The sequence below is a fragment of the Cajanus cajan genome, chromosome 3 (assembly GCF_000230855.2).
Source record: "Cajanus cajan strain Asha chromosome 3, NIPB_CcT2T_4, whole genome shotgun sequence".
NCBI lineage: Eukaryota > Viridiplantae > Streptophyta > Magnoliopsida > Fabales > Fabaceae > Cajanus > Cajanus cajan.
This window is the reverse complement of record NC_138519.1, coordinates 65,568,934-65,581,880: the sequence shown is the minus strand read 5'-3', so window position 1 is coordinate 65,581,880 and position 12,947 is coordinate 65,568,934. Positions and strand designations below refer to the sequence as shown.

The 12,947-nt window shown below is 35.7% G+C and overlaps 1 protein-coding gene across 1 annotated transcript; it reads right to left on the bottom strand.

The window, feature by feature from the left end:
- Positions 1 to 5,639: 5,639 nt before the first annotated feature.
- LOC145955848 (mitochondrial import inner membrane translocase subunit TIM17-2-like) lies at positions 5,640 to 6,513 on the bottom strand. The gene has a single exon (XM_083071098.1). It carries the CDS (start codon positions 6,460 to 6,462, stop codon positions 5,851 to 5,853), a length of 612 nt encoding a protein of 203 aa, XP_082927224.1. The 5' UTR covers positions 6,463 to 6,513; the 3' UTR covers positions 5,640 to 5,850.
- Positions 6,514 to 12,947: the final 6,434 nt, after the last annotated feature.

Below are 12,947 nucleotides of genomic sequence, written 5' to 3'. Positions count from 1 at the left end.
AGCTGGTCCAATCGCCATGAGGTGCCATCCCAAATATCTTTGACTCGCAACCCAGAATCGTGAATATCCACCCACGGGACAGACGTCGCTAGTGGTTCCTTACCCACCCATACATCCTGCCAAACATCGACCTCTCCATTACCCAACTTGAGAACTAGACCGTCTTCCAAAAGAGCCAACGCCTGAATGATGGCCCTCCAAGTTGGTGAACCTGACTTCTTCTTGGATAAGAAGAGTGAGTCTTGCAAGAGATATTTTTCCTTGAGTACTAAAACCCATAGTTGATTCGTTGGGTGTAGTAGATCCCAAACTAGCTTCCCCAACAATGCAGTATTTTGGTTTCAAGCGGTACGAATCCCCAACCCACCACAATTCTTTGGTCGAGTGAGCTTGTCCCATCCTACCATGTGTGGGCCTTTACCTTCCCTACTATGCCAGATAAAAGAACGCACTGACTTGTCAATAAAATTACAAATGTATTGAGGATACCAATATAATTGCATGCATAGGAAGGTAATGCCGTGAGAACTGCATTGGCGAGAGTAACCCTGCCTGCCTTGTTTAACAATGCACTCTTCCAGCCAGTCAACTTTGAGTTCACCCTTTCAATAAGTGCCATAAAATCTCGGCGATGGATTCGACCTTGAAACATAGGAAACCCCAGGTAATTTTCAATCCTAGAGGTGATACGGATTTGAGTAACAGTGGTAATTGCTTCCTTTCGTTGACTTGTCACACCCTTCGAAGCCAATGCTCGGGATTTTTGAATGCTAATCTTTAAACCAGACATATGACAAAAGCTCTCCAAAACTCTATTGATAGTGATAGCCTGCTCTTTTTCTGCTTTAGCAAACAACAACACATCATCTGCAAAAAAAATATGGGACAATTTTGGGCCATGTCTGGTTAATTGGATGGGTTTCCAAGTACCCTCTTCCACTTCTTGCTGAATCATAATGCCAAGGCGCTCCATACAAAGAACGAAGAGATAGGGTGAGAGAGGGTCGCCTTGGCGGAGTCCTCTGATAGATTTGAACCCATCCAATTTGTTGCCATTCCAAAGTAGAGACAAACTAGTAGAGGTAATGTCATGCATGATTAGTGAAACAATTCATTCCGGAAACCCATATAACTTGAGGGTTTGTTCAAGGAAATCCCAGTCAAGCCTATCATAAGCTTTCTTCAAGTCAAGCTTGAGTAAGAAGTCACCAGTTTTGCTCTTTGATTTGTGCATGTGATGAACAACCTCTTGAAGAACTATAGCATTATCTTTTGTGCTTCTTCCTGGAATAAAGCTATTCTGCCACGAATGAATAATGGAGTCTAAGTAGGGGCGTAATCTACTCACTAGGACCTTAGACACTAGTTTGTAAATTACATTACAAAGGCTGATCGGGCGAAAGTCTTTGAAAGTGCGTTGACTCTCGCCTTTAGGAATGAGAACCAATAAGGTGTTAGAGACACTAGCCAGAAAGTTGCCAGTGGAAAAAGCCTTTGCGACAAAACTCCAAACCATATCACCTACATCCTCCCAATACATTTTAAAGAATATAGGTTGAAAGCCATTAGGTCCTGGGGCCTTGTACGATTTCATGCTTAGAAGAGCCTGATACACCTCTTCTTTGGTAATTGGGGCGAGAAGATGCATATGAGCCTCTGAAGGAAGACCTCCTGAACTCCAGGCCGTGGCCACAGAACTAGTAGTGTCTTTAGAACAAAATAGAGCCTTGAAGAACGTGATAGCTTCCCGTTGGAGTGTGCTATCATGAGTACACCATTCTCTTGAAGGTAAGAAAAGACCATGTATCTTATGACGTTTTCTACGAATAATAGTTTGAGCATGGAAAAATGATGTATTTCTACTACCCAACCGAATGAACTTTTCTCTAGACTTTTGGAACCAAAAGGTTTCTTCTTGAAAGAGAATAAACTCATATTCCTGCAACAAATCCCTGTGAAGGAGGGAAAGTCGAACAGAATCAACAGTTTCTAATGTGCGTTGAATCCCGCGTAATCTGGCTTCTAATTCTCTTTTCTTGTTAAAAATATTCCCAAAAACATCATGATTGAAGACTAAGGAGTCCTCCGACACACATTGCAAAGCTTTGACCACATCCTCCCCACCTTTGTGCCAAGCACGCTGAACTACTCGTCCATACTCTTCATGAGTGCACCAAGCCGCCTGGAAGCGAAAGGGTCTCTCTTGAGAACAACGCACGAAGAGTGGATTATGATCTGAATGCCGTCTTACCAAATGCTCCACAGTAGCTTCAGGAAAAGCTATTCGCCAAGCCTGGTCACATACACCTCTATCCAATCTAATCACATTCTATAATTTCATATTTTTTTTAGGCGACGTTGATGAAGCACGAGAGTGTAGGGAGATCACGACTTCAACCCCCTCCGAGGCCTCCTGACAGCAGGCAAGAGAGGGTGTCTACACATGTCTCTTTCCGTGACAAGGCGATGGGTCGCTCGGCTTTTCCAAGGAAGGAGAAAGTGGATCTAATTGCCCAAGAGAAGTTTCATATTGAGTATGAAGGGGGCGATCAACTTCGACCGAAATGCTTTGTGGATGATTCTGTCCTCCAAGACCTCTGGGAACCGTGGAAAGACGCTGTGATAGTGAAGCTATTGGGGAAGTTTGTCAATTTTCTCACATTAAAGGAGAAATTACAATCCATGTGAAAGCTACAAGGCGGGTTTGATATGGTTGACGTCGGCTTCAGTTTTTATGTGGTTAAGTTTGATCTGCCTCAGGATAAGGAGCATGTGATCGGTGGAGGGACGTGGATGGTTTTTTATCACTATTTGGCTATTCGTCCATGGGTTCCAGACTTCATTGCTTCTGAAGTCAAGCTTGAAAGCACTTTAGTTTGGATTCGATTCCCATGTTTGGGCATGGAATATTATGATGAAAGCATTCTTCTGGCTTTAGCAACCGCAGCAGGCACACCGGTGAAGGTGGTCATACGTACGATTGATGCATCTCGAGGACGCTTCGCTAGGGTGTGCGTGGAGATTAACTTAAATAAACCAGTGGTTGGAAGGGTGTGGTTCTGTAACCACTGGTTTAAAATTGAGTACGAGGGACTTCATTTAATCTGTAAAAAATGCGGGATGTATGGCCATGTTGCGGCCAAGTGCTCGGTGACCCAAGCACCAACATCGGTGTCTTCAATGGGACTGCAAGGGTCGATAGGTAAGAGCGTGACTTAGGAGGTAGGTGATGATGGCAATGCGGTGACCCCTAATTCTTTGGATAATGCTGTAACGGTTGATAATACGCACATCACGGATATTGCAGACCCTGGAGATCTTTACGGGGACTGGATTGTGGTTACAAAAAATAAAAAACAGAAGCCAAAGATTAAGGAAGGGGCGTTTTCAAAACCTGCAGTTAGCAAAATATTCGTGGGCTTTATTCCTGAACATGCAAACAAGTTTAATATTGACAAAGGTTTTATTTTTGATTCGGACAAGCTTGCTCATATGCATAGCCATAAAGCTCACAATATAAAGGGCCCACTTTTAAACAAAGATATGACTCACGAGGGACAACGAGTCAAGCGACCACGTGCAGACGCAAGTACGGATATGATGCCAACCGATACTCCACATGATCATCAACTATGACAAACTTTGCTAGCCTCCCCTTCGCCAGTGAAGATTCACCCACCGACTCAAGAACCTAGCTCTTCGAGAGTGAAAGACACACAAAATCTCATTTTCTCAAACAACGAGGTGGTGGATGCCCAGCTTAATCCCAAGTTACAAAGTGATGATAGCTTGACTCGGACATCTTCTACGCAAGCAGGTATGACCGCCTTAAGGAACCCTAAGGACCATCTGCCAGATCCAACGGCTATGCGTGCATGGCCACATTCGATTGATCAGGAACCTACCAAAGGAATTGTGTTGGAAGTGTGTTTGGCTTCTAAGTTGGGTGAGAATCCCAACAAAAGCACCGAGATGGAGATGGCGAGTTCTTCGGATGACGAGATGGATGAAGAGATCCATATAGAGTCGTAAGGTTTTCCTAATCCTCTCTAATGACTAATATAGCTTTAATGATTGGGTTTCAGGACTTTACGATTCTCTCTTGGAATGTTCGTGGATTTGCGAGCACACGGAGTCGCAATCATATGCGTGAAATCATTAACCACTTTCATCCAACTATGATTTTTTTGTTTGAAACGCATACATCTTCTTCGGGTTCTAGTGGTTTTTGGAATAGACAGGGTTACAAGATGGTCTCGGCAGAAGAAGCGACTGGGCACTCAAGGGGGATTTGGGTACTTGTGAAGAAAGGGATGGAGGATATTGTGGAATGTGTAGACACCATGCCTCGGTGTGTTACTCTGAAGTTCTCTCGTGGAAGTCATTCTTGGTATGGGACAGCTATTTATGGTAGCCCCAACTTTGCTCTCAGAAAGAATCTTTGGTTACATTTGAAGAACTTGCGAAGCACTTTACACCTTCCTTGGATGTTAATCGGGGATTTTAATGATACTCTTCTACCTTCAGAACAAAGAGGTGGGGTCTTCTCAAAAGTTTGTGCATCTTTGTTTGCTGAGGGCTTAAATGCTTGCAATCTTATTGATCTTGAGTTCTTTAGTAGTAATTTTACCTGGCAAAGGCGGTGTGTGGGTGGGATGATGATTGCAAAGATACTGGCCAGCCGAGTTGCCGACTTGTCTCTCACCAATCTGCTGACTCAGTCAAAGGTTTACCAGCCTAACCAAGCAGTAAGCTCATTATTGTCGAGCTCCTCAGCTCGACCATGAAACATAGACATCAGAACACCACATCGGCCCAAAGAGGCCACATCATCAAACAAATAAAAATATAATCTTGTCACCGCGCCGCTCACGCGTTATGGGAACGAGGTGACGGTTATGACACATGGCGTCATGACAAATAGACGTACGCGAAAAGTCACGACCCCTTTGTCTATAAAAATATATTTTTTTCAATAAAAAAAATTCAAAAAGATATTTATAAATTTGTATCTAAAGAGCTTTTTAAGTAAATTTCAATCATTTGAGAGCATAATCACCGCACAAACAATAACAGGCCGATGGTGTTTTATTAACTTTGCCCTCCCTGAAGTTAATCACCAACCACAAAACATGAAAAATAGGAGAAAATACAGATTACACCGGTTTTGTCATTATCAATTATATGTATTGATCAAATTGAGCATTGCTATTGCACTACGGTAGATAGAGCCGAATCATATTTCAGATGAAAAACTTGAAGAACTGCTGAATAACTAAAAAACCCAAATCCATGAAAAAAATTCCCAATATACAAAACTGTGCTCGAAATACATTATGTTTGCATAAACGCTTCAAACATTAGCTTTTAGAGAACATTAGGAAGCAATTCTCCAAAGCTAAGGAGTGTTTATTCTGGTTTGGCTCAATATATTTTAGCATTATCAGGTGGTTTCAGTATTCAAGCCAGCAAATATATCTTTACACACAAATAATAAGTATACAATGATGATACACCAATAGATAAATATAAACCCCTCCAAATTTTTTTGTTCGTTCAAGCACTAACCTCCACAGATTTAAGTAGCTAGCGAAAAAGAGGGCTTATGTTTACTGTTACCATTTACCAACAATCAGGAATTCAGTTCGCAGAATGATGTCAATCACATTGTTAAGTACTAAACCAAAAGCATGGTAACACAACCTGCTATTTTCTTATATTTATCATATATCAATATCATAAGAAAATAGAAAGCCATGCGAATCCAAACTATACTCACTGATACAATAACAGAAGAAAGGTTCAGAAAGAACCCAACTAAAAAAACCCTAAAACCCTAAACAAAAATCTTCACTTGTACTCGAAATTGGGGACAGGAGGGGCATCAAAGCTCTCCAAAACCTTGGTCTCGCTTCCTCCAGCACCCACCGGCTCGTCCTTCTTCCCGCCGCCGAACCAGCCGCCGAGCCACGACGGCGGAGGAGGAGGAGCGGGCATCCCGTTGGGGGGTAACGGCTCGTCGATGATGATGGGCATGGGCTGCTGGGCGCTGAGGAACTTGTTGAGCATGATGCCGGCGCCCTCGATGAGGGCGAGAAGAACGCCGCCGAACGCGGCGGAGCGGGCGGAGGCGGGGAGGCCCTGGCGCATGGAGAGGAAGCCGCCGGTGGCGGCGCCGGCGAAGATGGAGTTCCAGGGGTCCTCCTTCTGGCGGAGGTAGACCATGGTGCAGTCGAAGGTGGAGAAGAGGCCGCCCCAGACGGCGAAGCTGCCGCCGACGCGGGGGGCGTTGAGGCGGACGGCCTGGGAGGCGGCGAGGAGGCGGTCGCCCTTGGGAGCGTTGTAGAGACCCTTGAGGAAGTGGAAGGCGGACCCCCCCACGGCGCCCATGCCGAACGCCCCCCCTATGTCGTCCAGGATGCGATCGGGACACGGCTCCCTTGACGTCTCTGGTGTTCCCATTCTCTTCTCTTCTCTTCTCTTTTCTCCTCTTAGGGCTTTTCGATTTCCCAATCTTTTATGCTTACGGAATTTTAAGATCTTTTTTATTTATTTATTATTATTATTATTTTAAGTTTTTTACCCGATTAGGATACGATTATTATATGAGATGGAATAATAAGGGCAACTTGATCGTAGTATAATAAAGCTGTTTATTTTAATTTTTTTAATTTAAATGTATCTTATTTAAGATTACTTTAACTTGTGAAAATCTTACTATTATACATAATTGAATAATAAAAATAAAGTAGTATATAATTATTTATTTTTTTCTAAATTATACATATATTTCTTTATTTCATCTATCTATAGTTATAATTTTTTATTTTAAAATAAAGATATTTAATTTTTTAAAATTTAAAAATATAAAATTTTGATTAATTGACATCTATTAATCATTAAATATTTGTAGATGGAGATAACTATAATTTTTGGTAACCTTTGGAAATAGGAAATGAAGATGGATTAGTTGACAAATTTAGAGGAATTTCTTGAAAAAAAAGAGTTTGCTCATAAGGCTACTCTTGCTCCAACCACATAAGCCAAGGAGCATAGTGATGAGGAAAAAAAAGATGAAAGCTTTAATTTTTTTGGTAAAAAAGTTTGAAAAGTTCTTGAAAAGGAACAACAAAGAAAGAAAAAAAACATCTCCTACAAGGAAGGCTTTCAAAAGGAGTGACTCTCCTACTCTCACTTTCACATATTTTGAATGTGATAGAGTTGGCCATATCAAATCCCAGTGCCCCATCTTGCAAATAAAGTCAAGTGCCAATAAAAAGTTTAAGAAGAAGGGCAAAAAAACTTACATTGTATGGGAGGATAATTGCAGTTCCTCATTAAGTAAAGAAAAGAAATATTTAAAGGTCAATATATATGTCATTGGTGAAGTGAGTGGTCAAGATAAAGAGGATGTTGCAAGTGGTTTTGAGTTTGAGGTAGATACTTCTTATGAACAATTGCAAAATGCATTCATTGAGTTGTGTGGTGAAACACAAAAAAACTCGACATTTCTAATAGCAAGATAAAGAATAATTTGACATGACATATTAACAAGCTATCATCTTCACGAAATGAACTTAATGATTTGAAACTTGAAAATGATATCTTAGTTAAAATGAAACATGAATTTTTCTTGCCCTTGTGCTTATTCATCTCAAGAAATGGAAAAGTTAGCATTTTAAAGGATGAGTTTGAGGCTTTTAAGAAGGCACATTACTCAAGTAATAGTTTTGCAAAGTGAAGTTTCATATTTCAAAAACCTTTCTTGATAGGTTTAACAAGGGGAAGAATGGATTGGATATGATTTTATCGAAGCAAAGGAGTGTGAAAAACAAAGTTGGATTAGGTTATGTATCTTTTGCTAAAAGTCAACCTAAGAAAACATTTGTTCCATTTATTAGAGCCTCTAACTAATTTAGATTAACATGTCATTACTATTACAAACAAGGACATGTCATACATAGATGTTTGATTAGAAAATTTAGAGTACCTTCTAAAAAGTATAAGTGGATTCCAAATGCTTAAACAATAATTAACCTAAAAAGACCATTAATTAAACGAGTATCTCAATTCTCATTTTGATTTATGTGTTGTATGTGTACTTGAAGGCCAATAATTTTATGTGGTATCTTGATAGAGGTTGTTCAAGACACATAATAGGGGATAAGCCCAATTTTTCGTCTTTGAAACCTAACAATGAAGAACTTGTCATCTATGGAGACAACAATAAAAGAAGGATCCATGGAATAGGTAACATTGGTAGCCTTAAGCATAACTTGTTAAGTATTATTCAATTAACTGATAAGGATTTTAAAATTATTTTTAATAAAGTTGGTTGCATGATATATGATGAAGTTTAAAATGACACAATTTTTGAAGGAACTTGAAACTGTGTGGCACTTACTACTTAGTCCCTCAAATTGGTTCTTAGGTGGATGGTTGTTGATTGACATCATTAATGGAGTTGATATGGAATGTTAAGTGTCACACTAGTAGCTATTGTTCATCTTATGTGGCATGTCACATCACATGGACCAAATTGGAAAAATAGTCACATTATAGGGACCAAATCGAAGAATTTTGTTTAAATGGTATTTTTATTATAAAAAAATGCATGAAAAATTTCAAATTGGTTTCTACATAATTCATTAAAATTTGTTTTAGTCCTTGAAAGTTAATAATTACTTTTGCATTGTCCATAAACAATAATAATCAATTTTTAAAGGTGATTGGGTGATTGGGTTATTGTGATGAGACTCTTATTAAAGTTAGGTGTTTTAACTAGTTTGGTTAAAGTTCACTTGGAGAAGATTTAGGTTAGCAATGTGAGACATCTTTGGGGTTAATATTTAACTATTTGGGAATAGACATTTTGCATGTTTTGAAAATCATTAAGTGGTATAATGTGCAACCTTTTGTGATTGCTAAAAGGTATAGGTTGTTGAAGGTTCACACCGATAGGTGAAGGATGAAAAAGATTGGTGATAATGGATTGATTATGACTGCCAAACACTTTTCTAATTTACAAGAGCTTATGTTAATTGATTTTTATCCCATTTTACCCAAGTGCTACATTCAATGCCTTTATTTAAAGAAGGGATTCATTACTCAATCACTAAGTACAAACCAAGTATTCTTAGCTTTTTTAGGTGTTACAAACTGTCATCACAATATTGTAAGGCTTCCAAGTATTTTTTTCCTAACAAACATCTCCAGGCTTATCAACATATAAATGTTGAAGGTTTACAAGTTTTTAACTCACTAGGGTAAGGATATGGGGGTTACAAAACACTTGGGATCACTAAACACTCACTTGCAATTGTCTAGTGGAGATAATCCACTCAAGATGGCTTAAGTATATAAAGGAATGATAACTTTTTTGGTTAAACATTTACAAAACTAATTTTGTTTCTTCGTTGTATAAGTGTGACTAATTCATAGTGAACTTACTTTTCTACATAAGACAAAATGCAAAGATGTGGCATTGTTGATAAGTTTATTACACTTAAAAAGTTTTACACTATGCCTTGTATCAAATGCTAGGATCGAAACTCTTGCTTTAGGGGTGTCCCAATTTGGCTAAAGTTAAGGTGAAGAAGTTCAAAAAGATTATTGGTAGAGGGGTAGAATGAGTGTGAGAATAATGTGTTTCTTTGAACTTGGTTAAGGAAGATTCAAAGGAAAATAAAAAAGCTCTCATAGTTCTTCTACTTCACGTTCACCATCACTTTTAGCTGAGTATAATAGGGGAAGCTTCATTGCAAGCATTTCAAGCTCATGGATATTGTTACATTTCAAGTTTGTGATATCATAAAGTTTCATTGCAAACATTTCAAGTGTGTAGATATCATAAAACTTCATTGCAAGTGTTTTCAAAGTCAATCATGTTAGTGATTAATTTAAGGATAACTTTGAAAGTTATTAATAACTTTTAGGGACTTCAATGAATTTTAATGAATTGGTGTAAGAACCAGTTTGAAATGTGTGTATTGACTATTATTAGATAGTGACCAATTTAAAAGTTATTATTAACTTTCAGGGGATAAAATGAATCTTAATGAATTTGTGTAGGGACTAATTTAAAAGTTTGAAATGTGTGTATAACTATTATTGTATAAGGACCAATTTGAATGTCATTATTAACTTTCAGGAATTAAAATGAATTACTGTATGGATCAAGTTGAAAGTTTTCAAGCATTTAAAAATATACTATTAAAACAAAAATTTTCAATTTAGTCCATATAATGTGGCATGCAATATAGGATGAACAATAGTTATTAGTGTGACAGTTCGAGATAGAAATAGGCCAGGCTTTTGTAGCTTAACCTATTTAAAGCACGAGCTGACTTATTTAACAAAAATGTTAAATTTAAGTTTTTGAAAAACCTTTTTATTTAAATATGTTAAACTTACATTTAAAAAAAGTATGTTAGACCTAATAGGTGGCCTATTTATCTATATAATTAATAACAATAAAATAATATATATATATATCTATATATAACTAAATAAATATTTGTAATACAAAAAATTAAATTATTAATATTTTGACATTTTCACCAACTTAATTACACATTTTATATTCATTGTTCATACAAATCAAGAAATATAAAATAGAAGTTGTCCCTCTTATGTTAATTTAAACTTTTAATTTTAATACTAGAGTAATCATTTTTTTATCACGAAAATTAAAAAAAGAATCACAAATGTATTTAAAAATAAATTTGTTTGTTTATTTAAAATTAAATTTATTGATCTATTTAACATTGTTAATGTAAAATAGACTAATAGGTTAAACTAAACTTTTAAAAAGGTTAGGTTAAACCTAAAAAAAACCTGTGATAGATACATTATGCTTAGGCTTTACTTTTATAAAATAGGTTCAGCCTATATATTTAAAAGTGGATCTAACCTAACTTGTATATTCAAAGTCTGATCTATCTATACCTAGCTTATGTCCATCTTGAATGATACTTAACTACCATCCACTTAGAGACTAACATGAATGACGAAAGATTCTTTCGAAGGTTTTTTAAAATTTAACATATTTTAGAGATTGAACAGGAGGCATTTCACGCTTTAGGGACCAAATTAGAATTTAACCTTCTTATATATGAAAAAAGTTATAAATAGGTACAATCAGGAACATAACTACATGCTCATACCAAATTAGGGTTTAACCTTATTATATATGGAGAAAAATTATAATTAAGTACAATCAGGAAAATAACTACATACTCCTATATAGGAGCATCACCACCCCAAAAGTATTCAAATGAGTCTGCATCTATACTTAAAAAAATAAAGTTCACCCCCTTCTTTCCCAACTTTTGGTACAACTAAATAAATTTAGAAAGAAACAAGATTCCCCAACCTCCTATCAGACAACTATCCAACTGTAACGTACCAAAAAAACGATGGTTAAATGTAAAAAGAAAAACTATGCCTTTGCACAACTTAAAAAGTGTGTTTGTTTCACGAATTAAAAACTTATTCCTCGAAATATTGAGTTGAAAATGTCATATTACCATATTTGTTTAGGATTTTGAAAAAATATTTCCAAGTATAATTTATTCTTGGAAAAGTAATCATAACATGATTCACTTCATTTTGATTCCTATTGTGGAGGATGAGAAAGTTGTATTTTCATGAGAATGTAGAAAGTTATTTTTTAACTCACTTTTTCTACTCATTTTTGTTTTAATTAATTTAAACTTTTAAATATTTTCAGAAATGTTAAAATGCCACCAAACAAATTTTTAAATATTCTCATTAATAACATTCCAATAATAATATCCTCAAGAATGTGATTCTTGAAAAAATAGTAAATACCTAGAAACAAACGCCCCCAAAAGAATTACACTCTCAAGTTATTGAAGTAGTTACTTTAAAAAAATTGATAACAAAAAAAATATTTTTTCTTAGCTTAGGTCCCAATTTACCTTATAATAAGTAAAAAATTAATTTACAAATTTAAAAAATCTTTAAATTTCTATTAACAGTTTACTCTACATATTAAAAATAATATATATTTTTTAAAATATAGCAAAAATATTTTTACTTTTCAAATTACAATTTTAAATTTTAAATTTTAAATTTTTAGTCTAGTTTCTTTTTTTACACATTATTTATCGTCAAATCTTCCTTTTTATTTTCACTGCTCTACATTTTTAGGCTTTAATTCTCTTATTATCCAACAAACTCAGTAAACGTGGAGCTATCAAGATGGGTTAACGTTACGTGATTTGCTTTTGGATGAACTAATTAAAATGAATATAACTCGACTCATCATGAATTGTCAAGTTAAATAAATTGACATAATTAAATTAAGAAGAAAAAAAAACTTAAAATCTCTTATAGTTTTATATCTTAAAATTACAACCATCAAATTAAGAATAAAAAATATCATAATCTTGATATCTAACAAGATTTTTTTTATATATTTTTTTTTAACATTAAAAGTATCTATTTTTACTTTCATGACATATATGATATTTTGTTTTTTATTAAACAAATATTTTATTAGGTCATATTTAATGAGAGATTCTTATGAGTTCTTAAAATAAAAAATGCTTCTTATTTGTTTTTACAATTAGAGTACAGTGACTTGATTATCATGTGTAGAATTAGTTTTTATATAAGAACACACAAGAACTAGGTTCTTCCAGAAAAAAAAAATGATTCTACCGTGAAATTCACATAAAGTAGACCAAGAACTCAAGTTAGGTTAATAGATTCTTCTATTTGATAAAAAAAAAATATCAAAAAACGTTTTTAAAATAACATTCAGGAGCCCATAAAAAAAATACTAAGAACTCAAAATGAGTTTTTACTATTAGAGATGTTGTTAATCATCGTTAATTTTATTATCATGTAATCAATTTTTGTCTTAATATCTTTTTTTACTTCAGCTCCTAGGTAATGTGTCAAATGGATCAATTCAACCC

Bases quoted from the DNA above. Each gene is read 5' to 3' on its own strand.
- LOC145955848 (XM_083071098.1), bottom strand. From the start codon at position 6,462: ATGGGAACACCAGAGACGTCAAGGGAGCCGTGTCCCGATCGCATCCTG.